The following is a 23099-nucleotide window of genomic DNA, read 5'->3' on the forward strand; positions in this document are numbered from 1 at the left end:
GTTAGCTGTCATTATAGTTAGGAATGACCACGTACACATTACAGGCATTTCACACACACACACACACACACACACACACATCCCAATCCTACTGCTTTCTTAGAACGACAGATAGTACAGTGCCCTGTTCCATATTTTGCTTTTACTTAATTATAATCTTTGGAGAGCTCACCCTTGAGCACAGGTATATTTACCTCTGTGCACTGTTCCACAGGACAGATGCACAGCCCATCTAGCTAACCTTTCCTCCCCAGCCGATTTATGGGCTATGTCGTTGGTTTGGGTGACAACTTTTTGGTCTATAAGTTTTTTTTTTGCAATTTGGCATTATGGAACGCAACTTTAAATGCGTAACCTCTAACTCAGCCATTCTATTTCTAAGAATTTATTCTACGCAGTCCCCCGTTTTGGGAACATTTCCCACGCCTGGTCTCCATTCTCCTGTAGAACGGGAACAGGGAGCGGGAAGGAGGGGAACAGGGAAGGGGAGGGAGGGGAACAGGGACGGGGGACAGGAGGGAGGAGAACAGGCAGTGGGGGCGGGAGGGGAGCGGCGGGAAGGCATGGGAGGGGGCGGAAGGGAGGGGGCAGGGAGGGAGAGAGGTGATGGGAGGGGGAAAAGGAGGGAGGAGGACGGAGAGAGGGGAAAGGAGGGAGGGGAGCAGAGAAGAAGCGGGGCGGGGAAGGGACGTGGCAGGGAGTGGGGCAAGGAATCAACACGGAGCCCGTGGCCCGCTCCCGGGTCAGCGCGCCTCTCCGCTCTCACCGGGGCGGGTCCGCTGTTGGCCCCACCCACTCCCAGCCCACCCGGCCCCGCAATGGCCCGGCCCAGCCGCTCACCCGCCCGACAGGCCCCGCCCAATTCCCCGCCCCATTCTCCCCCCGCCTCCCCCGTGAGCTCGTCACGCCCGGCTCTGCCGTTCTGTCCGGCAGGCCCCGCCCTCATCCCCGCCCCCCGGCCCGGCGCGCAGTGCGGCTGCGCCGGCGTCTCAGGCTCTGAGGCCCGGGCGCCGCGGCTCTTTTGTTTCTCCGTTGGGGCCGAGCCCGGGCCCTAGTTGGAGCCAGAGTCGGAGTCGGAGTCGGATCCAGATTCGGATTAGCAGCCCGGGAAGGGTGCCGCGGCACAGGCGCCGGAGGGAGCACGACTCTCGGACCCCGCCTGGCCCACGGGGCTGGGACCCGGGCCCGGCCTGCCCGATGGGGCGCGCGGCCCCGGAGATGCGCCCTCGCCCGGCCCCGCGCCCCCGGCCCCGCGCCCCCGGCCCGCCCGCCCCGGCCCGCGCCTCCGCCTGAGTCCCCCGTGCCTTGGCCCGCCACCCCCCGCCCGGCGCCCCCGGCCCGCCCGCGCCATGGAGCCCGGCCGCGGCGGCACAGAGACCGTGGGCAAGTTCGAGTTCTCCCGCAAGGACCTGATCGGCCACGGCGCCTTCGCGGTGGTCTTCAAGGGCCGCCACCGCGAGGTGAGGTCCCCGTCCGGCCCGGGATCCCCCGCCCAGGATCCCCTGCCCCGGCATCCCCGCCCCGAGATTCCCCGCCTGTCCCGGGACCCCCCCCCCCACGCCTCCCGAGAGCCCCACTCGACTTTCCAGGCCGACCCCCACCCCAGGTTCCCCACCCCGCGACCCCCAGCCCGACTTTCCAGTTCAGACTCCCGCCCCGAAATCCGCTGCCGGGCTTTCCAGCCCAGATCCTCACTCCGAGACCCCCAGCCCGACTTTCCTGTCCAAACCCTCACCCCGGGACACCCCGCACCCGGTCCCACAGCCGGCTTTCCAGGCTGGATCCCTACCCCAGGACCCCCAGCGCGATCCTCAACCTGGCTCCCCACTCGGCCTTCCAGTCCCGGGATCCCCAACCGGGATCATCTCAGGGCCCCACCTGTGTGGACTGGGGTCTGGGGGAGGCCTGCGAGGGGCAGCCCTGGCCCTGAAGGTGCACGTTTGGCTTTCAGAAGCACGATTTGGAGGTCGCCGTCAAGTGCATTAACAAGAAGAACCTCGCCAAGTCTCAGACGCTGCTGGGGAAGGAAATCAAAATCCTGAAGGTGAGCTAGTGCTGGGGGAGGGGGCGTGGGCGTGGGCGAGCCCCCCTCCCCACACTGATAAGAAACTTGGGTTTCTGTCCTAGGAACTGAAACATGAAAACATCGTGGCCCTGTACGACTTCCAGGTAAGGCCTCTGGGCTCCTGTCTGCTGGGGACCGGGCTGGGGGACTGTGGCCCCAGGTGCTGGATCCCCTGGTGAGCACTGGTGTTGAGCCTATCCAGGCTGGGGTCTACTGGGCCCCTGGAGACTCCACCCTGGGTCCAGGCCTCGGATGGGGCTGGCTCTTGCTGTGACTTCCCCAGCTGTGAGACCGGGGAGGGGGTGTCTGGGCCGCAGGGCGCCCCCAGGGCAGGGCTGAGTTCTCCTGACCAGGCATCCCCTCCCCTCCGGGCGTCAGTCCTAGGGGCCCTGCCTGAGTCCGGCGTCCCCGGCTGGCCCAGGCAGCACTGCTGGCCTGGCCCACCTGTCTAGGCCGTGTGTTTGTTGACATTGCTCCTGCGGCGGGCATTGGCCGGCCTCGCTCTGCGTCAGACGGGGCGGGGGAGGGGCCGCCGGAGACTCCTGCTCGCCGGCAGTCAGGGCCGGGCCGGGGCACAGGCGGCTGCCGCTGGCTGGCCAAGGAGATGACCTCAGGCCCGGCTGGCCCCAGGAAGCAGGCGGTGGGACCAGCTGGCTATCGTGCTGCCTCCGTGTCCCGGGGCCCAGGGCAGGCAGGGTTGGGGCTGTGGGAGCCAGGGTGCCGTCCTGGGGACCAGGAACCTGAGGCGGGAGATCCGCCCCGCCGAAGTGCTGACTAATGGCTCTGCGACCTGTTTACTGAGCCCAGGGCCCAGCCCCTGGCTGAGGGAAGGGCTGGCAGGCCATGTTTTGGTGGCCTCCTCCCTTCGCCTCTCAGAGCTTTGCTGTGGCCTTGGGGACCGAGGCTTGTCACAAGGTGCGGGTGGGGGGGGCCCAGGTCCAGCCAGTACCTGGAAACCCAGGCACACTGTGTCCTGGAGCTGGGCCATCCCTCCTGCTGCTTTTCCCGCCCTCTTCCCACCCCTTTTCTCCCTGCTTTCCTCCCTCCCTCCCTCCTCTTTCCTCATCCTCCCCATGTTTGGAAGCCTCCTGCCTGGACCACAGCCTGCACATGCGTCATGGCTCTGGGAGCCAGCAAGGAGTGGACAGCTGTCCCTGGCCAGGCAGCGACTCCGAGAGACTCCCCCTCCACCCTGGGCTACGGTGCCTGCTGCTCCTCTCCAGGGCTCCCCAGGTCCAGTCCTGGGCATCTCCAGGCCAGGCCCTGTGACTGTCTGCACGACCCCCACAGACCCAGGACCAGTATCCCCAGGCCCAGCTCCATTCCAGTCAGCTACACACCTCTGGTTGTGGGCATCTGCCACTTCCTCCAGTGTTGGCAACACTGCAGCTTTCTCTACTCAGGAAGCACTTAGAGCCGCCAGCCGCAGGCGCTCATGTCTCCGGGCACTGGGCTCTGCTAGAGCTGCAGCTTAGCCTGCCCTCGCCCCCACAGGCGCGGGGATTGTTGCCCTGTGTCGGTAAGGCAATATTTGAGGCAGGCACCCAAACCCAGGAAAAAATAATTGGCTTCTAAAAATGGATAATGAACGATTTGGGTGTTAAAAGAAAATCCTCAAACATTACGGGAGGGAGTGCTGTCGAGGCAAGAGTCCTGCCCCCAGTCGAGTCCCGCTGCCCTCCGTTCTCAGGCCCCTGCCTTAGTTGTTTCTGGGCCACTGGGGACAGCCATCCTTACAAGGCGATGTGTTCATGTGTGTCCTTCCCCACCACACCCACCTCTCTGCGCCGTGAATTTTGTCACTTAAGAGTATAGTTTGCACTCCATCCAGCCTGGGCGACTGAGCGAGGCCCTGTCTCTGAAAGAGTAGAGCTTGGGGAAGGTTCTGTGCTGGCTCAATCCATATCAGAAAGTTTACCCCTCGGCCAGGCACAGTGGATCACACCTGTGACACTAGCACTGTGGGAGGCCAAGACAGACCAGCCTGGGCAACATAGCAAGACTCGCTCTCTCTTAAAAAAAAAAAAAAAAGAAAAAAAATTAGCCAGGCATAGTGGCATGTCTCAGTTACTGTGAAGGTTGTGGGAGGATTGATTAAACCCAGGAGTTTGAGGCTGCAGTGAGCCGTGATGTTGCCACTGCATTCCAGCCTGGGCAGCAGAGTGTAACCCTGTCTCAAAAGCACAAAACAAAACAAAACCCTTGAAAAGTTTACCCCTCTCCGTTAGAGGTCACCATCTGTAAGCACAGTGGTCGAGACCCAGGCTGACGCTGATGAGGGGCCTAGTCCTGGCTGCCATGTGCACACACAGCTTCTTTAGTTTGCGGCCCTATTTCTTCCTTGTGAAGCAGAAAGCACGGGCTGTGAGGGCTGTGTGAGGGAGGAGGGAGTGCTCTGGGGTTGGAGGAGCCATCGTGGAGGTGCTAGCTGCTAGCCTGATTGGGTCTGCCCTGGTGATTTTCAGCCATGGGGTGCCTGTTGCCCGAGATTCCATAACTGATTTCACCAAGGCCCTGTAGGTGGGACATGAGGTTATTTTGGAATGCTGGTACATCAGGGTGGTTGTGACTGGATTCTTAGAAGTAGAATCCTTGGGTAGGAGGGATGCTGGTTTTTAATTTGGGTAGCTATTGCCAAATTGACCTCCGGAGAGGCAATGCCAGTGGTCTCTCAGCCTGTCTCCAAGCATGTGTCTCCTTAGGTCCTTGCCAGGAGGGCGGCTCTCAGAGGTTTCCATCGTGGCTCATGTGAGAAGTAGAAAATGACATCTCTTATGGTTTTGCTTTTCTTTTTTTTTTTGAGACTGAGTTTTGCTCTTGTCGCCCAGGCTGGAGTGCAGTGACACAATCTCCCCTCACTGCAACCTCCGCCTCCCGGGTCCAAGCGATCCTCCTGCCTCAGCCTCCCGAGTAGCTGGGATTATAGGCGCCTGCCACCACGCCAGGCTAATTTTTGTATTTTCAGTAGAGACACGGTTTCACCATGTTGGCCAGCCTGGTCTCGAACTGACCTCATGATCCACCCACCTCGGCCTCCCAAAGTGCTGGGATTGCAGGAGTGAACCACCATGCCTGGGCGGTTTTCTTTTACATTGGTGATGAATGAGCTTCACTGTCTGAGCACGGGAATGTTAGAAATACCACCTGTCCTTTGTATAGTGTATTTCTTTTTTTTTTTTTGAGATAGAGCTTCGCTCTGTCACCCAGGCTGGAGTGCAGTGGCGTGATCTTGGCTCACTGCAACCTCCGCCTCCCAGGTTCAAGCGATTCTCCTGTCTCAGCCTCCCGAGTAGCTGGGATTACAGGCACCTGCCACCACGCCTGGCTAATTTTTGTATTAAAAAATTAATACAAGTTTTTCACCATGTTGGCCAGGCTGATCTCGAACGCCGGACCTCACCTTCAGCCTCCCAAAGTGCTGGAATTACAGGCATGAGCCACCATGCCCAGCCTGCACGATATATTTCTATATTTTATATATATGTTTTTCTGAGATGGAGTTTCGCCCTCGTTGCCCAGGCTGGAGTGCAGTGGCACCATCCCGACTCACTGCAACATCTGCCTCCCAGGTTCAAGCGATTCTCCTGCCTCAGCCTCCCAGGTAGCTGGGATTACAGGCATACGCCAGCACGCCTGGCTAATTTTGTACTTTTAGTAGAGACAAGGTTTCTCTGTGTTGGTCAGGCTGGCCTAGAACTCCTGACCTCAGGTGATCCACCTGCGTCGGCCTCCCAAAGTGGTAGGATTACAGGCATGAGCCACCGCTTCTGGCCTATTTTAATATATTTTTTAAAGAGACTGGGTCTCACTGTCTTGCCCAGGCTGGAGTGCAGTGGCATAATCATGGCTCACTGCAGCCTCGAACACCCGAGCTCAAGAGATCCTCCCACTTCCGCCTCCTGAGTAGCTGGGACTACAGGTACGCACCACCATGCCTGGTTAGGCACATATTTCTGGCAAGCTCTTGGTCTCGTTTGTGCCAAGGCTGGAGGGTACCATGCTTAACACCATGGCCCCTGAGCCATTCTGCCATTTGCTGGATCCTAGCTCCAACATTTACCTGTGTGACATTGGGCAGGTAGCCTCCTGGCACCTGTTTTTTTACCTTTTAAAAACTGTTGGCTGGGTGCAGTGGCTCACGCCTGTAATCCCAGCACTTTGGGAGGCTGAGGCGGGTGGATCACGAGGTAAAGAGATTGAGACTATCCTGGCCAACATGGTGAAACCTCGCCTCTATTAATATACAAAAATTAGCTGGGCGTGGTGGCCCGTGCCTGTAGTCCCAGCTACTCATGAGGCTGAGGCAGGAGAATCGCTTGAACCCAGGAAGTGGAGGCTGCAGTGAGCTGAGATTGCGCCGCTGCACTCCAGCCTGGGCGACAGAGTGAAACTCTCAAAAAAAAAACCACAAAAACTGTTGTGGTTATGATGGCAACTTGAGTATGTTAAGTCTTTAGAACTGTGCCTGCCACTTTGTAAGTGCTCTGTCAATATTCTTGATTGGTAGGTGTCTTTTATATATGAAGCAAAGTAGCTTCTTTTTGATAGGTTACAGGTATTCCCCTCCATATTGTTCGTTGACTGTTGAGGTTGTTATTTGTGTTCTTATTGTGTTGGGTTTTGTGTATTGGGTTTCTTTTTTTAGCCATACAAAATTGTGAAAGTGTGAGTGCCTGGGAAGTGTGTACCTTGGGTCATGCTCTTTGAGTCCACCATAGCCGCTGGGAGGCAGCTGGAGCACCTGGCCTCCTTATTGAGCGTGTGGTGTCAGTGTCTGGACTTGACTGGCCCCAGGAGTGTGGCCACCACAGAAATCAGGGGATAGGGCTGTGGAGCCAGGCTGGGATCCTGCCCAGCGTGCCCTGGGAGGAGGGCTGATGGCTACAGGCCTTGCTGACGGTGGTCCCCCTGGCCAGCACGCCATCTGACAGGTTCCTTGCAGCTGAAGGTCTTGCTGGGCCACCCAGGTGTGACTCACTCAGGCCCTGCAGACAGAGCCACTGTCCGTGAGTTACTTGCGGTGGAGACCTGAGTCAAGAGGTGTGCAGCCCTGCTTAGGGGCCTGGGAGAACATGGGTCCAGGCAGTCCAGCCCGGCATGAGACTGTGACTCCCCATACCAGAGTGAGGAGGGGGCTGCCAGGCCTGGCCTGGTCTGGCCGGGGGGCTGTCTGCAGCGTGAGTTGGGGCAGGATGCAGGCCGAGTAGAAACCCGTGGGGTGGGTACCCAGCTCCTGGGCAGGTGCCCCCAGGGCCCAGGCAGTTCTGGAATTACCTCCAAAGTTGTGTATATCTTTTTTTTTTTTAACTTTTAAAACCATGGGATAAGACTGGGCACGGTGGCTCACGCCTGTAATCCCGGCACTTTGGGAGGCCAAGGTGGGCGGATCACCTGAGGTCAGGAGTTCGAGACCAGCCTGGCCAACATGGCAAAACCCTGTCTCTACTAAAAGTACAAAAATTAGCTGGGCGTGGTGGTGGGTGCCTGTAGTCCCAGCTACTTGTGAGGCTGAGGCAGGAGAATCGCTTGAACCTGGGAGGTAGAGGTTGCAGTGAACTGAGTTTGTGCCACTGCACTCCAGCCTGAGCGACAGCGAGACTCGTCTCAAAAAAAAAAAAAAAAAAATCATGGAATAAAAATACTGGAAAGTGCAAAACAGATGAGAGAATGCACCACAACAGGCCCTGTGTGGCGTAGCAAGCGCCAGCCCAAGGCCATGCCCGCGTCCCGGGCTGCTCTCCTCCCTCCTATCGAGGGCACGTCCGTCCTCCTGTGTGCCCCCCCCCGCCCTTCTCATTCTTCATGTGCGCCAGCTCCTGGTTCCCACACGCTCCCTTTGCCACATGCTAACTTTAAGCCTGGAGGTGGGATGTCAGCCGTAGGTTTGAGGGGTGCTGTGTCTCCGTGGGTGACAGGAGTTGGTTTTTGTTTCTGTGTGGTACCCCGTTGTGGGACTGTCACCTGGTATCAGTATCTGTCCGTGATGGCTGGGGGTTGGGTCTCAGCCGCCTGAAGGACAGAGCTGCTGGGAACAGTTTTTACTGGGGTGTGCGCCAACTAGAATGGCTGGGTCTCGGGAGGAATGTGAGGCGTTGGCGTCTTCCTGAGGGTCTCCGCAGCTTACACCACCCCCACCCCCACACTCGCACTGGGATTGTTTCCTGCTTTTTCCAAGCAAGGTTGTGCCCTCAGAAGGGTCGGGCCACCCACCCCTGCCTCACTGCTTCTAGGGACCTGCCTCAACCCCCTGCGGCTGACTCCCGGATTGTCCAGACCCCCAGGCCCAGCAGGTGGGAGGCTGCAGAGGTCAGCCTAGGCTGCAGCCCCAGGAGGCCCACACACAATGGGTGGCTGCAGGTGGTTCCCCAGGGCCAGAGGGTAGCCCTTCCTTCTTAGGGTGGAGCCGGCATCCCTTCCCTTTTGGGAGCTGTCCAGGAACCCTGCCTGGGGGTGCAGAGTGGTTCTGTCCAGCCACAGCTGTGGCTTTTGCCACTTTCTGGAGCCAGCTCTGGAGGTGTGAACTAGGTCAGCGCCTGCTCACCAGGCCCAGCCCAGGATCACCAGACAAGAGTAGGGCTGGCAGAGGGTGGGAGCCTGGATCCTATTAAGTAAAGCACCTTAGAACCCCCGGGGTGGGGCAGCCTCCTACGTGCCCAGACACCCGTGCCAGGCTGCCCGGGACACCTGGCTCTGGCCGGCCGTGGGTGTGTGTGTGCAGGGTGTGGGGGCCGGCCTACCTGGGGAGTGCTGTCCCAGGTCCCTCAGGCATGCTGCCTGGAGACAGTGGGGTGTTGATATTGCTGTCTTTCTGAAGTGTTCTGAGCCTCAGATGCACGTGTTGGGACTTTTCAGGGACAGCCCTGTGGAATAGTCAGCAGCCGTTCCCTGTTTCCTCCCTTTAAATAGGCGACAAGGTGGGACCCACCTCTTGGGGTGGGGGTGATGGTGCAGGGAGCCTGGTGTGTTTGATTAGGGCATAGGCGGTGTGGCCACAGCTGTGTGTGTCACCATGGGATGGACCCCCGGACCCTGTCTTGGGAGGCGAGCTGCTCTGCCTGGGGTGGCTGGTTTCCTCCCCTGGAGCCCAGGGAGGCAGTTGTGGCCCTTTCTGGTGTCTTAACTGGGTGGCTTGATGCTGGGAGCTTGCCTGGTCCCCACTCCCCAGGGTAGCTTTTGAAAACCAAATGTAGCTGCAAGGCAGATGTGGAACCCGATGCCCTGTGTAGGTTCTGCAAGGCAGAGCTGGAGCCCGATGCTCTGTGTGGGTTCTGCAAGGCAGAGGTGGAGCCCGATGCCCTGTGTGGGTTCTGCAAAGCAGGGCTGGAACCCAATGCCCTGTGTGGGTTCTGGGTGGGCCCAGGGGAGGTCAGCTGTGGCCGGTGAGGCTGTGCTGTCACCTGACCCCCATCAAGAGCCCTAGAGACAGTCATTGCCTGTAGGAAGGATGGGCAGGCCCAGCTGGGGGCCCCCGTCAGCGGGGTGTTGTGGTGCAGGGCCTGGGCCTGCAGCTGCCCTGGAGGAGTTCCCCCAGCCCTGGCAGGGGGTGGTCCTGGGCTTGTTTGTCCTCACTCCTCATCCCTGACTCTGCCAGGGTTGGAGACAGCAAGGCTAGGCCCTTCCGGGGACACAGAGGGTTACTGGTTTGGCATTGGCACTGGCAGAGTGAGGACGGGACTCCAGCCCACCTGCTTGGGCTGTGCTGCCATTTCCCAGCCTGGGCATGCCTCCCAACCTCTGGGGCCTCTGTGTGCTCGTATGGGAAGTGGGCTGGTTATGGCCTGCTGCCTGGGCTCCTGCAGGGCTGGTGTAGTTCGACTTCACAGGAGGCTCTTGGAGGCACGGGAAAGGTCCTGGTGTGCCCCGATGCCCAGCTTAGGGAGTTGGATGCCCACAGCCCTGAGGGCCTGTCTGAAGCTGTCATCTGTCCCAGGGGAGTTGGGAAGACCCGAATGCCTGTGGTGAGGTGGATGCCCCCACCCTACCCTGCAGCCTCACCCCCACTGGCCCTGAGTCCCCTGCTGGAGAGAACCTTTTAGGAGAGAGGCTGAGCATGGGCCAGGCCTTGGTTTCTGTAAGGGACCATTTGAAGTGCAGGGAAGAGGCTGGAGGTGCTTCGGTCCAACAGCCCCCTGCCCACTCCCTCCTGGGAGCTGGTGCCCCCTGAGGTTTTGGGGACAGAGGAAGGTGGCCAGCACAGTGGGGAGGGCAGAGGGGTCTCTAGGAAGGTGACCTAGGGGGCGACATCTGTGACTCTGGGGCAAGGCCATGGGTCTAGACGTGTCAGTAGCGAGGTGGGTTCCAGCACCCATGAGGCCAGTGTGGCTGGAGGGATGGCAGGGCCAGGTGCCCTGGGTAGGGGTGCTGGAGACCCTGGACCCTGGCTGGAGTGTGGGCAGCAGATGGGGTGGGAGAAGAGCCTCCTTGCCAGGGTCCTGTGGGCCAGTCAGTGGTGCCACAGGGGTCTCCCTGGTGGGCTTCTGCCTTTCTTCTTTCTGAGACAGGTCTCATTCCGTCACCCATCCTGGAGTGCAGTGGCATGATCTCCCGGCTCACTGTAGCTGTGGCCTCCTGGGCCTAAGCCATCCCCCCACCTCAGTCCCGAGTGGCTGGGACTACAGGCGTGCACTGTCACACCTGGATCATTTTTGCATTGTTTTGTAGAGATGGGGTTTTGTTATGTTGCCCAGGCTGGTCTCAAACTCCTGGGCTCAGGCGAGCCTCTTGGCTTGGCCTCCCAACATGCTGGGATGACAGGCATGAGCCACCCTACCCGGCCAGGCCTTTGCCTTTCTAGGGGTGAGAGGTGGCTGCCTTAGTGTTTGGGGGTGGGAGGAGGCTACAGGGCTTCAGTTAGCACCCCCTGCCCAGAGGGAGCTCCTGTCCCACCCAGCCCGGTCCTGGGTGAGTGGCTGGGGGATGGGGTGCTGGGCTCCTGCTCTGCACACATGGGTGTTCCCCCAGGATACCTCTGACTTTGACACATCCCTGCTTGTCCTGGCTTTGCTGGTGGGTTTGGAGCTCTGATGAGCAGGTCAGGCCTTAGGGAGCCCCTGGCTCTGTGATCCAGGGCAGGTGGCCCCCAGAGAGGAGAGGAGAAATGTGGGCACCTATGGGCACTCACTGGAGGGGCTGTGGGGAGGGTAACGGTGGGCCCAGGTCAGGGAGTGGGCATTGCCGTCCTGAAGTTATTTCTGGGTCTAGCTTCATCTCCCCCTCCTTCCTGGGTTCTGCCCGGAGCTGTCCCTGCAGTCCCCCTTGCCCCATCCTGTGCCCTGTGTGGATTGTTTCTCCCCCTCCCCACAGCTGCTGGGAGCCCTGGGCTCCCCACGTGCTCTTCCTGGGCAGGCAGGTGAGGCCAGGCTGGGCTCGGGGTGCACAGGCTGTGGGTGGGGTGGGCTGAGGCCTGCCTTATGGACAGGTCCCACCTTCTCTAGGCTGTGCCTGGGTTTCTGGGTCTCCCTCTGGGCCGGCCCTGCAGTGTCTGTGGATCCTGGGGTTGCTGCCTGAGCAGCATCGGCCTTAGCCTCCCTAAAGGCACCCTCTCGAGCCTGTCCCCACTCAGCGTCCTTGTCCAGCCCACAGCTCCTCTGCGGGGGCAGCTCTGGGGCACAGGCTTCTCGCATTTATGAAGCAGGCATCACCCAGTGGCTTTGTGGCTGTCCCCACACCAGGGGTGCCTTCTGATTGGTCGGGGCCTCCTGGGACTGGGGGCTGAGCAGGGGTCCTGTATGGGACCCGGCTCCCACACGCGCTGAGGATGTTCCTCCTGCAGACCCCCTCCAGACACAGCTCCCCTTTGCTTTGAGAGAGCCTGGGCTCGCTCAGGGGTAGAAGTGGATCGGCCCTACAACAGGTGTGGACTCGCTTCCCTGCAAGCACCTAGAGCGTGTGGATGTGTACAGGGCAGAGGGAGGGGGCTTTGTGTGGAAAGGGCTTCCTCCTCCTGTTCTGAGGCCCTGAGTCAGGTGTGTGGGGCCCTCGCTCCTCCAGCCCAGCCTGCCTGGTTTGATGTGGCTTCCTGGGCCTCACTCTCCTTGTCTGTGAAACAGGGATGATGAGGATTCGTCCCTGTGGCTGCGGAGAGTGAGTGGTGGGCTACAGGGAAGCTCCCAGTCCCAGGTGAGGGTGTACGCACGCTGGCCGTTGGGGTGTGTGCTGTTCTGCACCGGTGCTCACTCTGAGTTTCATGGGGGCAGGCAAGGGCGGGTGCCAGCAGCACCCCCGGTCAGGTCTATGTCTGAGCTGAGGGCTGAGCAGCTGCTGGTCAGGTCTTGTTGGCCCAGCAGTGGAGGGGGTAGCTGAGATGCCTCTGACTGAAGGCATTGGGGCGAGGGGTGGCAGCCTGAGCTGCAGCCAGGTTGGGGTAGGGCAGCTGGAGGCCTGCAGGCCTCTGCGTCAACCTGGCAGCGCCAACCTGCAATCTGTTGGCGTCTTCTTTTTTTTTTTTTTGAGATGGAGTCTCACTCTGTCACCCAGGCTGGAGTGCAATGGCACAGTCTTGGCTCACTGCAGCCTTCTCCTCCCGGGTTCAAGCGATTTTCCTGCCTTAGCCTCCTGAGTAGCTGGGATTACAGGCACACGCCACTACGCCTGGCTAATTTTAGTATTTTAATGGAGACGGGGTTTCACCATGTTGGTCAGGCTGGTCTCGAACTGCTGACCTCATGATCCACCTGCCTTGGCCTCCCAAAGTGTTGGGATTACAGGTGTGAGCCACTGCACCTGTTTAAGTTTTGTATTTTTAGTAGAGACGGGGTTTCACCATGTTGGCCAGGCAGGTCTCAAACTGCTGACCTTGTGATCCACCCACCTTGGCCTCCCACAGTGCTGGGATTACAGGTGTGAGCCACTGCGACGAGCCCTGTTGGCGTCTTTGATCCTGGGCTGAGGAGCTGAGAAGTTTCTGTGGCCTGAGGGTCACACACACCTGCCCACACACCTGGCCTTCACCCTTCCTGCTAGGGGGTATGTCCTCTGCCAGGAGTTGTTGCTCGTGTCGGGGGACCAGGGGCCTTTGCCTTGATCAGATGGAGACCTGGACGGCCACAAAACAGAACACACCCACCTACAAAGCACGTGGCCCACAGATGTACTCGTCTCCCGGCCGCTGGCTGACCAGCTAAGTCCTGGCGCTGCAGGGCCTGCCCAGGCCGAACTGGGGCTGAGCCAGACTCCCTGCAGTGGGGCCCGGTGGCACTGGGACCTCTCACAGCCTCTTTTCTGTCTTGCAGGAAATGGCTAATTCTGTCTATCTGGTAATGGAGGTGAGTGCCTTGTGGTGCCAGGACAAGTGCAGGCTGATGGCCATGGCCCTGGGAGCCCCAGAGGGAGGGACATGGCCGGGGGGAGGGTGATGAGCACCTTTTCTTTTTTTTTGAGATGGAGTCTCACTGCCGCCCAGGCTGGAGTGCAGTGCTGCGATCTCAGCTCACTGCAGCCTCCGCCTCAGGGTTCAAGCAATCCTCCTGCCTCAGCCTCCTGAGTAGCTGGGATTACAGGTGTGTGCCACCAACCCTGGCTAATTTTTGTACTTTTAGTAGAGATGGGGTTTCGCCACGTTAGCCAGGCTGGTCTTGAACTCCTGACTTCAAGCGATCTGCCCACCTTGGCCTCCCAAAGTGCTGGGATTACAGGCGTGAGCTGCCACGCCTGCTGAGTATCACTACTGATGTCTTCCAGCAGGGACTGTGGGGACACCCGCCCTGGGGTGGGCAGGTGCCCGAGGGCTCAGGGAGTAGTGTCCAAGTGTGAGGGGTGGGGAGGCTGGGCAGGGCTGGGAGGTGGGCCCTGGTCCCTGCTGCAGCCTGATGCGTGTCTGGTCTTTTGCAGTACTGCAACGGTGGGGACCTGGCCGACTACCTGCACAGTGAGTGCACAGCTGCGCCATATGGGCTGCCAGCCAATCCCACAGGGCCCGCACTCAGGGCCACTCTGGCCCAGCCTGGGAGGCAGCCTGGCTCGAGTGGGTCCTTGGCTGATTGTGAGATTGGCTCTTTCTTGTCCCCTTGGGCCACCTGAGGGGATGCAGGGGGCTGAGCGGCTCCCGGCTGTTAAGGATGCAGTCCCTCCCCTCGCCTCCCCCTTGCTTGGGGAGACAGCTGTGACCAGAATAGCCCGAGGCCTCTGGTCGAATGAGGCCACGGGAGCCGCACAAACAAGGGGCGGGGGCTGTTGTCTTCATAGTGTGGCTGGAAGGCGGCTCTTGGCCCACCCAAAGTTGAGCCCTATGGCGGATGGGAGGAGGATGTGCTGCACAGGGCCGGGCAGGGCAGAGGGAAGGACAGCAGGTGGGCGGCCGCGCCCGTCTGTTCCCAGGCTCTCTGGGTGGGGGTCCAGGCCACAGTGCCGGTGGGCGTAGGGGCGGGTGGGGCGCCGGCGGCCTCTTGGGGTTGTCCTGAGGGCCTGGAGGTGGCACTGGGACAGTTCCGGGGACTTGGGCCTGAGCACCCGGGAGCTGGCAGGACTGCTCAAACGCTGGCTCAGCCCCGCGTCTCCCTCACAGCGCTGGGCCGGGATTGCGGGGTTGGTAGATGGGCAGGACCCTCTGGCCCCCTCACCTAGCCCCACGCGGGGAGGACCCCACAGTCCAAGCCTGGGAGACAGACGCTGAGGCCGCGCGTAGCGGAGATTGGGGCTGCGGTTCGGGTCGGGCTGCACGCGGCTGGCCCCTGTCTGGATGCCGGGAAGAGGGGCAGGAGCGGGGCCCGGGCGGAACCGCGGCGGCACTGAGGCTGGGCGGCGGCGGCCTCCCGTCTCTGGAGCAGCTGCAGCCCGGGGCCGAGTGGTGGGGCCGGCGCGCCGGGCTCTGCGCAGGAGCTTCAGGTGCGCCCTGGTCTCGGTGGCCCGTGGTGGCTCGTGCCCCTCCTGACCCGGGGTTTCCTCCCGGCCTGCGGCCCTGCCTGGCGCTCTCCATCCGTGTGGCGGGACCGGCCTGGCTGCGCGGGACTCACCCCTGGGGGAGGAAACACGGCCCCCAGGCCCTGAGCCGCCTCTCCCCGCAGCCATGCGCACGCTGAGCGAGGACACCATCAGGCTCTTCCTGCAGCAAATCGCGGGCGCCATGCGGCTTCTGCACAGCAAGGGCATCATCCACCGCGACCTGAAGCCGCAGAACATCCTGCTGTCCAATCCCGCCGGCCGCCGCGCCAACCCCAACAGCATCCGCGTCAAGATCGGTCAGCCCGAGGGCAGGCAGGCGGGCCCGGCGGGGAGGGGCTCCGGGGCCAGCGCCTGTCCTGACGCGTCTCTCCCGCAGCTGACTTCGGCTTCGCGCGGTACCTCCAGAGCAACATGATGGCGGCCACGCTCTGCGGCTCCCCCATGTACATGGTGTGTTTACCTTGGCCGGGCTGTGCCGGGTGGGCGCCTCGCTGGGCTTGCTGGTGGGCTGGGGTGTGGTGGGCTCTGCTCTGGTTGGCTGTGGCCTGGCGGGCACCTTCTGTGGTTGGCGTGCGGGGGCCTCACACTGACCCAACTTCTGGTCCCGCAGGCTCCCGAGGTCATCATGTCCCAGCACTACGACGGGAAGGCAGACCTGTGGAGCATCGGCACCATCGTCTACCAGTGCCTGACGGGGAAGGCGCCCTTCCAGGTAACTGGGCTTGGCCCTGCTCCCCACGCCGCATCGTCAGTGCAAGTGTCCGCCAGCTGCGGTCAGACGCCCCCTGCGAGCCCTGCCCGCGCCCCACGGGCTCCCCTTGGGTCCTGGCTGGCGGGGCGGGCGTCCAGGGCTCCAGTGGGGAAGGGGCCTCGGTGTCCCCCAGGGAGGGCGGCGCCGCCGGCGGTGACTGGGAGCTGCCCCCGGCAAGGCCTCCCTCGCCTGTCTGGTCGCCTGTCTGGTCGCCTGTCTAGTCGCCTGTCTGGTCGCCTGCCTGGTCAGAGGTGAGGGCAGCGCCGGGGCCGAGTGGGTGAGGGCTGGGAGGCCACGTTCTGGGGGGTGGACACCCCGAGAGACCGTCGGCGCCCCCTCCCCGCCCCCATGCTCACACCTCCAGCAGCAAACAGCGGGGCCAGCGCCCGGTGTCCCCCGGGCTTCGCGGCGTCTGGGGCAGGGGCCGACTGGGGACGAACGCACCGAGACCCCGTGGGCTGGTCCTGCTCGGCCGCAGCCCTGGCAGTCAGGCTGTCCCCGTCCCCGCAGGCCAGCAGCCCCCAGGACCTGCGCCTGTTCTACGAGAAGAACAAGACGTTGGTCCCCACGTAAGCACCCTCCCGCCTTCCCTTCCCTTCCCCCGCGGGCTCCGGCCCCGCAGGCCCCGCTCACACCAGCCTCCTCTTGCTCCAGCATCCCCCGGGAGACCTCTGCCCCGCTGCGGCAGCTGCTCCTGGCCCTGCTGCAGCGTAACCACAAGGACCGCATGGACTTCGGTGAGCACCCGCCAGGGGCGCAGCGGGAGTCCCCCACCCTCCCTCCTTGCATTTGCCGATGTGAGCAGGGCCCACCCACTTCACACCCAGTCCCATGTGCACACCGCCCTTTCCACAAGCCAAGCGCAGGCAGGGGCTCCACCTCCGCCCCGGCAGGTGCCCCACGTGCGGCTGGAGCTCAGGCCGTGGGGAGGCGGGGGCCTGGGGTCAGAGCTGGGGTCCTCCTGAGGCCTCACTCCTCCTTCCTCCTCCAGATGAGTTTTTCCATCACCCTTTCCTCGACGCCAGCCCCTCGGTCAGGAAATGTGAGTTTCTGTGGGTCCCAGGGCTCCGGATGGGCCCTGCACCCCTTCCTCACCGCGTCTGGTGAGGGCACTGAGTGTGGGGCAGAGGGAGCAGGTCTTGAGCTGCGGCCAGCTCCCAGGGAGGGCAGGACACCCGGCTCCTTGCTCTGCTGCAGCGGGGACCCCAAGGCCAGGGGTTCGCATGGTGCAGCAGGCTTGGGATGGGGATGGGGTGTTGGAGGGGCGGGTGCTGCCCTGTGACAGTCATAGGGTGGCCCAGGAGGGAGCCTCCCTCCTTCCTGCTGGTCGGGGTGTAGCGGGAAGTGGAGGGATATGGTTGAGCTTGTCCAGTCTGTGGGCTGGCTCGAGGGTGAGGAGAAGGCAGGAGGATGGCCCAGACTGACCTATGCATGTTTATCTCAGCCCCACCTGTGCCTGTGCCCTCGTACCCAAGCTCGGGGTCCGGCAGCAGCTCCAGCAGCAGCTCCACCTCCCACCTGGCCTCCCCACCGGTGAGTTGCTGCCCCACGGGCCTGACAGCTTCTCCCTCCACTCAGCAGTCGGGGGCTCTAGCCCTGGGCGCCCGCGGGGACGTGTTGTGACTTCTGTTGTTTGTGTGAGTCACGAAAGACATGGATGAGTTCGTTCTGTCAGATGTTGAAGCCCCACAAACGGGCGACAGCGCCTCCCAACACCCACAGCCCTCAGGTCCCAGAGGCCGATAGGGCAGCTGTTTGGTCTGGTCCTGTCTTTGGTTTTGTGCTGAGGCAGACAGAAGCAGCGTGTGGCCTTGGCCCACCGACACCTGTACCCCTGGCCTCCCTCGTGTCTTCCATTGGACTCACAGCATGAGTAGGGTTGCAGGGTGATGGCCCCACGTGATGGTGGCACTCCTTGTGTGACATGGGAGGGGTCTGCAGAGCACCTGAATCGGCCATGAACCCCCATCCCTCTGTCCATCTGACCTGGAGCCTGGCTCTCAGGCATGGTGGTGTGGCTGGTGGTGATGAGTTCATGTCTGGGCTCTCCTGGCCTGGCCCCCTGCTCTGTGACCAGGGACCGGTCCTCTGACCTTGGTTGTCTGCCTGTATCATGGCCGGAAGCTCAGATGTGGCAAGGGGAGTGTGGCAGCACCGTGCTGTAGGGAGCTGTGGCATCCACAGAACTGCCCTGGGGCTCTTGGGGCTTTAGCCACCACCGCACGGATGGTGTGCGCTGGGCCTTAGCATGGTGCTCCCTCAGAGCAGGGCCCACCAGGGTGGCAGCCTCTCCACTGGACACGCCTTCCATGGTACCTCGTTCTCTTGGCTATGCCGATGGAAAAGTGAGGTGCAGAGGGCAGGTGGTGAACAATTCCCCAAAACAGGGCCTCCCAGAGCTTCTGGGAGCTGAGGGCTTCAAGCCACCCAGGCTGCATGGTGGGAATGGCTCGTCGGGGGGCCTGTCCCTGCGAGGTCAAAGCCGGCCTTTGAGTGGCGTCCCCTGGAAGTACAGAGGAGAGCGGAGCACAGGAAGAAAGACGTGCCCAACCCTTCTCAGACCCAGCGCCCCGATCTTTACTGGGGCTCTGGGCCATCCCAGCAGGGGGAATTTGCTCTCCTGAGTGTCCCTGCCCCTCCGTTGACTCTCAGTCCCTGGGCGAGATGCAGCAGCTGCAGAAGACCCTGACCTCCCCGGCTGACACCGCTGGCTTCCTGCACAGCTCCCGGGACTCTGGTGGCAGCAAGGACTCCTCCTGTGACACAGACGACTTCGTCATGGTCCCTGCGCAGTTTCCAGGTCAGGGGGCACGCTGGGCTTGGAGGTGACGCCTCAGGTGTGGCGGGGACAGTGCATTGCATGTGTTGGATGCACAGTGTGTAGCCCATCTCCACTTATGGGCAGTTAGGGTGGGACCCTGCGAGCCACCGGCATCAGCTCAGCTTGGTTGGGTTGGCCATGTCTGTTAAAACCACTCCTGGAATCAAAGCCGGGTCCTCCTAGTGGTCAGTAGGAGGTTGGAGGCCATAGGCCTGGTCTCCTCAGACAGTGCTGCTCTTCGGATGGGTGGGGGCCGCTCACCTCATGCCCCTCCCCCGCCATGTACCCCTACCTTGTTTCTCAGCAGCTTTTGTTGCCTCCACACCCTGCAGGTGGGTTTATTCCTTGGCTTTTGGGGAACCCCCCCTCCATAATAGCCAGGGGCTGCCCACGTGTTTGTTGAATGAAGGTGCCTAAACTTTTGGAGCAGGCCTGGGGTCTGTGGCTCCTCCGAAGGCCCTGCCCTCTGTCCCTGGCTGTCCCAGAGCTACTGGAGGTCTGGGTTGGCACTGGTCCCCGTGTCTGCCAGGGACACAATGACTCATGCAGAGCCCTCCGCCTCTCCCATCAGCATGGTTCCTGCGGGGGTGGTGAGGCCCGAGCCAAGCCCCAGACAGACCCGGGGAGGGCCTTGGTCCTTTGCCAGCTGTCAGGGCAACAGGAAGACGGACACCAGGGGTAGGGCAGAGCCTCCTTCAGGGCAGGAACCTGAGTATTCCTGGAGGGGGTTGGGCCCAGACTTAGGGCTGTAGATGCCTGACCTCCCCTGCGCATCCTGGAGTTAGCTGCAGGCTGTGGGGCAGGGCCCCAGGGGTCTCGGGCTGAGGACACAGGAGACAGGAAGTGCACCGTCCAAGTGGGGATAAGCGGGGGCAGACAGTGCTCTGGTCTCCTGGAACTGGCTTGGGGCTGGCAGGGAGGATGCAGTCTGGACCGTACCACCCAGGCTCTGTACCCCGCAAGGCCGCTGTACAAGCTGAGGCCCCTGCAAGGTGGAGTGTGTGTGGGGATCCAGCAGAGAGCCTCAGTGGGGTGGAGTGGCCCTGGGCAGGTGGCAAGGACTCCAGGCCCAGTCTTGTCTCCCCCTGCAGGTGACCTGGTGGCTGAGGCGCCCAGTGCCAAACCCCCGCCAGACAGCCTGATGTGCAGTGGGTGAGCCCCCATCCCTTACCTCTGTATTTTAGGGGAGAGAAACTGTGGCCTTGGAAGTGGCCCATGTTATCCCTGCCTGGAGTCATCAGGCCACTGGGGGAGGGCTGAGACTGCCATGTCCACTGCAGACAGGGGCTAGTGGGGCACAGGGCGGGCTGAGCTCTGTGCCGCATGTGGCTTGAAAATGCCCTTGGCCGCTGGGCGTGGTGGCTCACGCCTGTAATCCCAGCACTTTGGGAGGCTGAGGCGGGCGGATCACAAGGTCAGGAGATCGAGACCACCCTGGCTAACATGGTGGAACCCTGTCTCTACCAAAAATACAAAAAAACTTAGCCAGGCATGGTGGCGGGTGCCTGTAGTCCCAGCTGCTCGGGAGGCTGAGGCAGGAGAATGGTGTGAACCCAGGAGGCGGAGTTTGCACAGTGAGCCGAGATCGCGCCACTGCACTCCAGCCTGGGTGACAGAGACAGACTCCGTCTCAAAAAAAAAAAAAAAAAAAAAAAAAAAGAAAAGAAAAGAAAATGTCATTGGCCCGCGGTGGCTCACGCCTGTAATCCCAGCACTTTGGAAGGCCGAGGCGGGCGGATCACGAGGTCAGGAGATTGAGACCATCCTGGCTAACATGGTGAAAACCCGTCTCTACTAACAAAAAAAAGAAATGCAAAAAATTAGCCAGGCGTGGTGGCGCATGCCTGTAGTCCCTGCTACTCGGGAGGCTGAGGCAGGAGAATAGCTTGAACCCAGGAGGCAGAGGTTGCAGTGAGCCGAGATTGCACCACTGCACTCCAGCCCGGGCAACAGAGTGAGACTGTCTCAAAAAAAAAAAAAATGCCCTCGGCCTCCCTTCTGCCCCACAGGAGCTCACTGGTGGCCTCTGCGGGCTTGGAGAGCCACGGCCGGACCCCATCTCCATCCCCACCCTGCAGCAGCTCCCCCAGTCCCTCAGGGTAAGTAGGGCCCCAGGCTGGGTGGGTGGGGCTGTGAACAGTCCCCCAGCTGGAGGTTGGGCTTCCTGTGTGTCGCAGCCAGCCCAGGCCTGTTGTGTCCAGAGGCCCCTGCCTCCTTCTACCAGGCCTCGCAGGACTGCGGGGTCTGCTGGGTCGTCCTGCAGAAGGGACTATAGTGGGAGGAGCATTGACAGGAGTAGGTGAATGAGGAAACCAATCAGGGACACCAGAGCCAGCACAGTCCTGTCGCAAGCCCTGAGCCTGCAGGGCCAGGAATGGCCAGGGCCCTGGCCAGGGTGGCCTCCCACTGGCTGGGTGCACACTGGGAGTCCAGGTGGGACGCAGGTGCCACAGTGCTGGTGTGTGTAGAGGCACAGAAGCCGGCTCTTTTCAGACCTGGCATGGGGCTCAGGGTGGCCTCTGTCCTAGCTAGGAAGTCTGGGCCTAGGCTTTCTTCTGGTGCCCCAGCTCCATGACCTCAGCCTCTTGTGACCCCAGTGGCTGTCATGATCCTGACCTCTCTCCACCACAGCCGGGCTGGCCCGTTCTCCAGCAGCAGGTGCGGCGCCTCTGTCCCCATCCCAGTCCCCACGCAGGTGCAGAACTACCAGCGCATTGAGCGAAACCTGCAGTCACCCACCCAGTTCCAAACACCTCGGTGAGTGTGGAGCCCCCAGGTAGCCAGGTGTGGCCAGGGCCTTGTGTGGCAGGAGCCCTTCCACGGCTCCCATAGAGGGACAGGGTCGTCATCCATGTGCAGTTGTGCAGGCTGCGCACTGCATAACTCAGCACCACCATTTACTCTGTTAATGTCTTGGGTTTCTAGAGTTATTTTGACAGTTTTCTGATCAGTAAAATCTCTCTAGTTTATAAAATCATTATTGACTTTGGCCAGTTTTAACAGACAGAAGTAAATGGTGGGAAGAAAGGGTACCTTTCTTTTAACTCACAGAAGGCTGTGTGGGCCAGTGGGTGTCTGGCAGGGGATGGAGACTTTAGGGTGAGGGTGCCTTGGGTTGGCACCCTGGGCAGGAATGCTAAGGGGCCAACTCCTCCCACACACCCACTGTGTGGCCGGTTACCTGGACAGAGTGCAGCAGAGGATGAGCCATTTGTCAGTACTGTAGCCACTTGGGGTGGCATGGGGTCCTGGGCTGCTGGGGCCTCCCCTCCTAATACCTGCATTGTCCCCAGGTCCTCTGCCATCCACAGGTCAGGCAGGGCTACTGAGGCCTCCCCTCCTCATATCTACCTTGTCTTCAGGTCCTCTGCCGTCCGCAGGTCAGGCAGCACCAGCCCCCTGGGCTTTGCAAGGGCCAGCCCCTCGCCCCCTGCCCACGCTGAGCATGGAGGCGTCCTGGTCAGGAAGATGTCTCTGGGTGGAGGCCGGCCCTACACGCCATCCCCTCAAGGTGCGCCTGCAGGCTGGGGCCTGGGAAGGGGCGTCTGTAGGCGGTGGGCGAGGGGGCTGTCTCTGTCCCAGCTGGACCCTGACAGATCTCTGTTTTCCCCAAGTTGGAACCATCCCTGAGCGGCCAGGCTGGAGCGGGACGCCCTCCCCACAGGGAGCTGAGATGCGGGGTGGCAGGTCCCCTCGTCCAGGTGGGTGCAGTCCGGAGCAGGGAGGGGGTGCTAGGCTGACCTCCCTCGCTCACGTTGTTGTCCTGGTCTAAAGCCCTTGCTTTTTCCAAGTGAAAAGGAGTGGGAAGGAAGCTTGTGGAACAGAAGCCAACTGCCTCTCCAGCTCCTGGCTGTGTGAGCTGGGGCAGATTTCTTATTCCCTCCGTGCCAGTCTTCTGTGCTGGCTGGGGGTCAGGTTTAAGAGTGGCGCCTCAGCTACTCGGGAGGCTGAGGCAGGAGAATCGCTTGAACCTGGGAGGCAGAGGTTGCAGTGAGCCGAGATCACACCACTGCACTCCAGCCTGAACAACAGGGCGAGACTCCGTCTCAAAAAAAAAAAAGAGTGGGGCCTTAGAGTGCGTCTACCCCAAGGGGCTCTGTGTGGCAGCAGTGGGGCCTAGGGCTGGGCCGCTGGACCGGAAGGTCATGACGAGGCGTGTCTCTCTCTCTAGGCTCCTCTGCACCCGAGCACTCTACCCGCACTTCCGGGCTGGGCTGCCGCCTGCACAGCGCCCCCAACCTGTCTGACTTGCACATCGTCCGCCCCAAGCTGCCCAAACCCCCCACGGACCCCCTGGGAGCCGTGTTCAGCCCACCACAGGCCAGCCCTCCCCAGCCATCCCACGGGCTGCAGTCCTGCCGGAACCTGCGGGGCTCACCCAAGCTCCCTGACTTCCTGCAGCGGAACCCCCTGCCCCCCATCCTGGGCTCCCCCACCAAGGTAATGGGCACTGCCATGTGTGCAGGGGCACAGGGCCCTGGGGAAGATGGGTGGGAGTGGCCAGTCCTGAACAAAGACCGAGGAAGGCAGCTCTGTACCTTTTGACCCCACCTGGGCTCACGCTCAGGCCACTCCCACATGCC

At 61.5% G+C, this 23099-nt stretch overlaps 1 protein-coding gene across 2 annotated transcripts in view; it reads left to right on the forward strand.

The window, feature by feature from the left end:
• Positions 1–972: 972 nt before the first annotated feature.
• ULK1 (unc-51 like autophagy activating kinase 1) overlaps positions 973–23099 on the forward strand; it is a 28306-nt gene continuing 6179 nt past the window's right edge. The window contains exons 1-19 of one of the 2 annotated variants that reach the window (XM_024257284.3): positions 973–1460; positions 1952–2044; positions 2128–2169; positions 13297–13329; positions 13895–13931; positions 15067–15240; positions 15321–15394; positions 15555–15656; positions 16206–16264; positions 16350–16432; positions 16687–16737; positions 17140–17228; positions 18348–18495; positions 19608–19668; positions 20526–20615; positions 21148–21273; positions 21879–22027; positions 22131–22217; positions 22688–22956. In XM_024257284.3, coding sequence (XP_024113052.2) covers positions 1350–1460; positions 1952–2044; positions 2128–2169; positions 13297–13329; positions 13895–13931; positions 15067–15240; positions 15321–15394; positions 15555–15656; positions 16206–16264; positions 16350–16432; positions 16687–16737; positions 17140–17228; positions 18348–18495; positions 19608–19668; positions 20526–20615; positions 21148–21273; positions 21879–22027; positions 22131–22217; positions 22688–22956 — 1878 coding nt within the window. In that variant the 5' untranslated portion in view covers positions 973–1349. The remainder of the gene's footprint in view (positions 1461–1951; positions 2045–2127; positions 2170–13296; positions 13330–13894; positions 13932–15066; positions 15241–15320; positions 15395–15554; positions 15657–16205; positions 16265–16349; positions 16433–16686; positions 16738–17139; positions 17229–18347; positions 18496–19607; positions 19669–20525; positions 20616–21147; positions 21274–21878; positions 22028–22130; positions 22218–22687; positions 22957–23099) is intronic. The other variant, XM_063712361.1, reaches the window with a different exon arrangement.

This window comes from Pongo abelii, chromosome 10 (genome assembly GCF_028885655.2).
Source record: "Pongo abelii isolate AG06213 chromosome 10, NHGRI_mPonAbe1-v2.0_pri, whole genome shotgun sequence".
NCBI lineage: Eukaryota > Metazoa > Chordata > Mammalia > Primates > Hominidae > Pongo > Pongo abelii.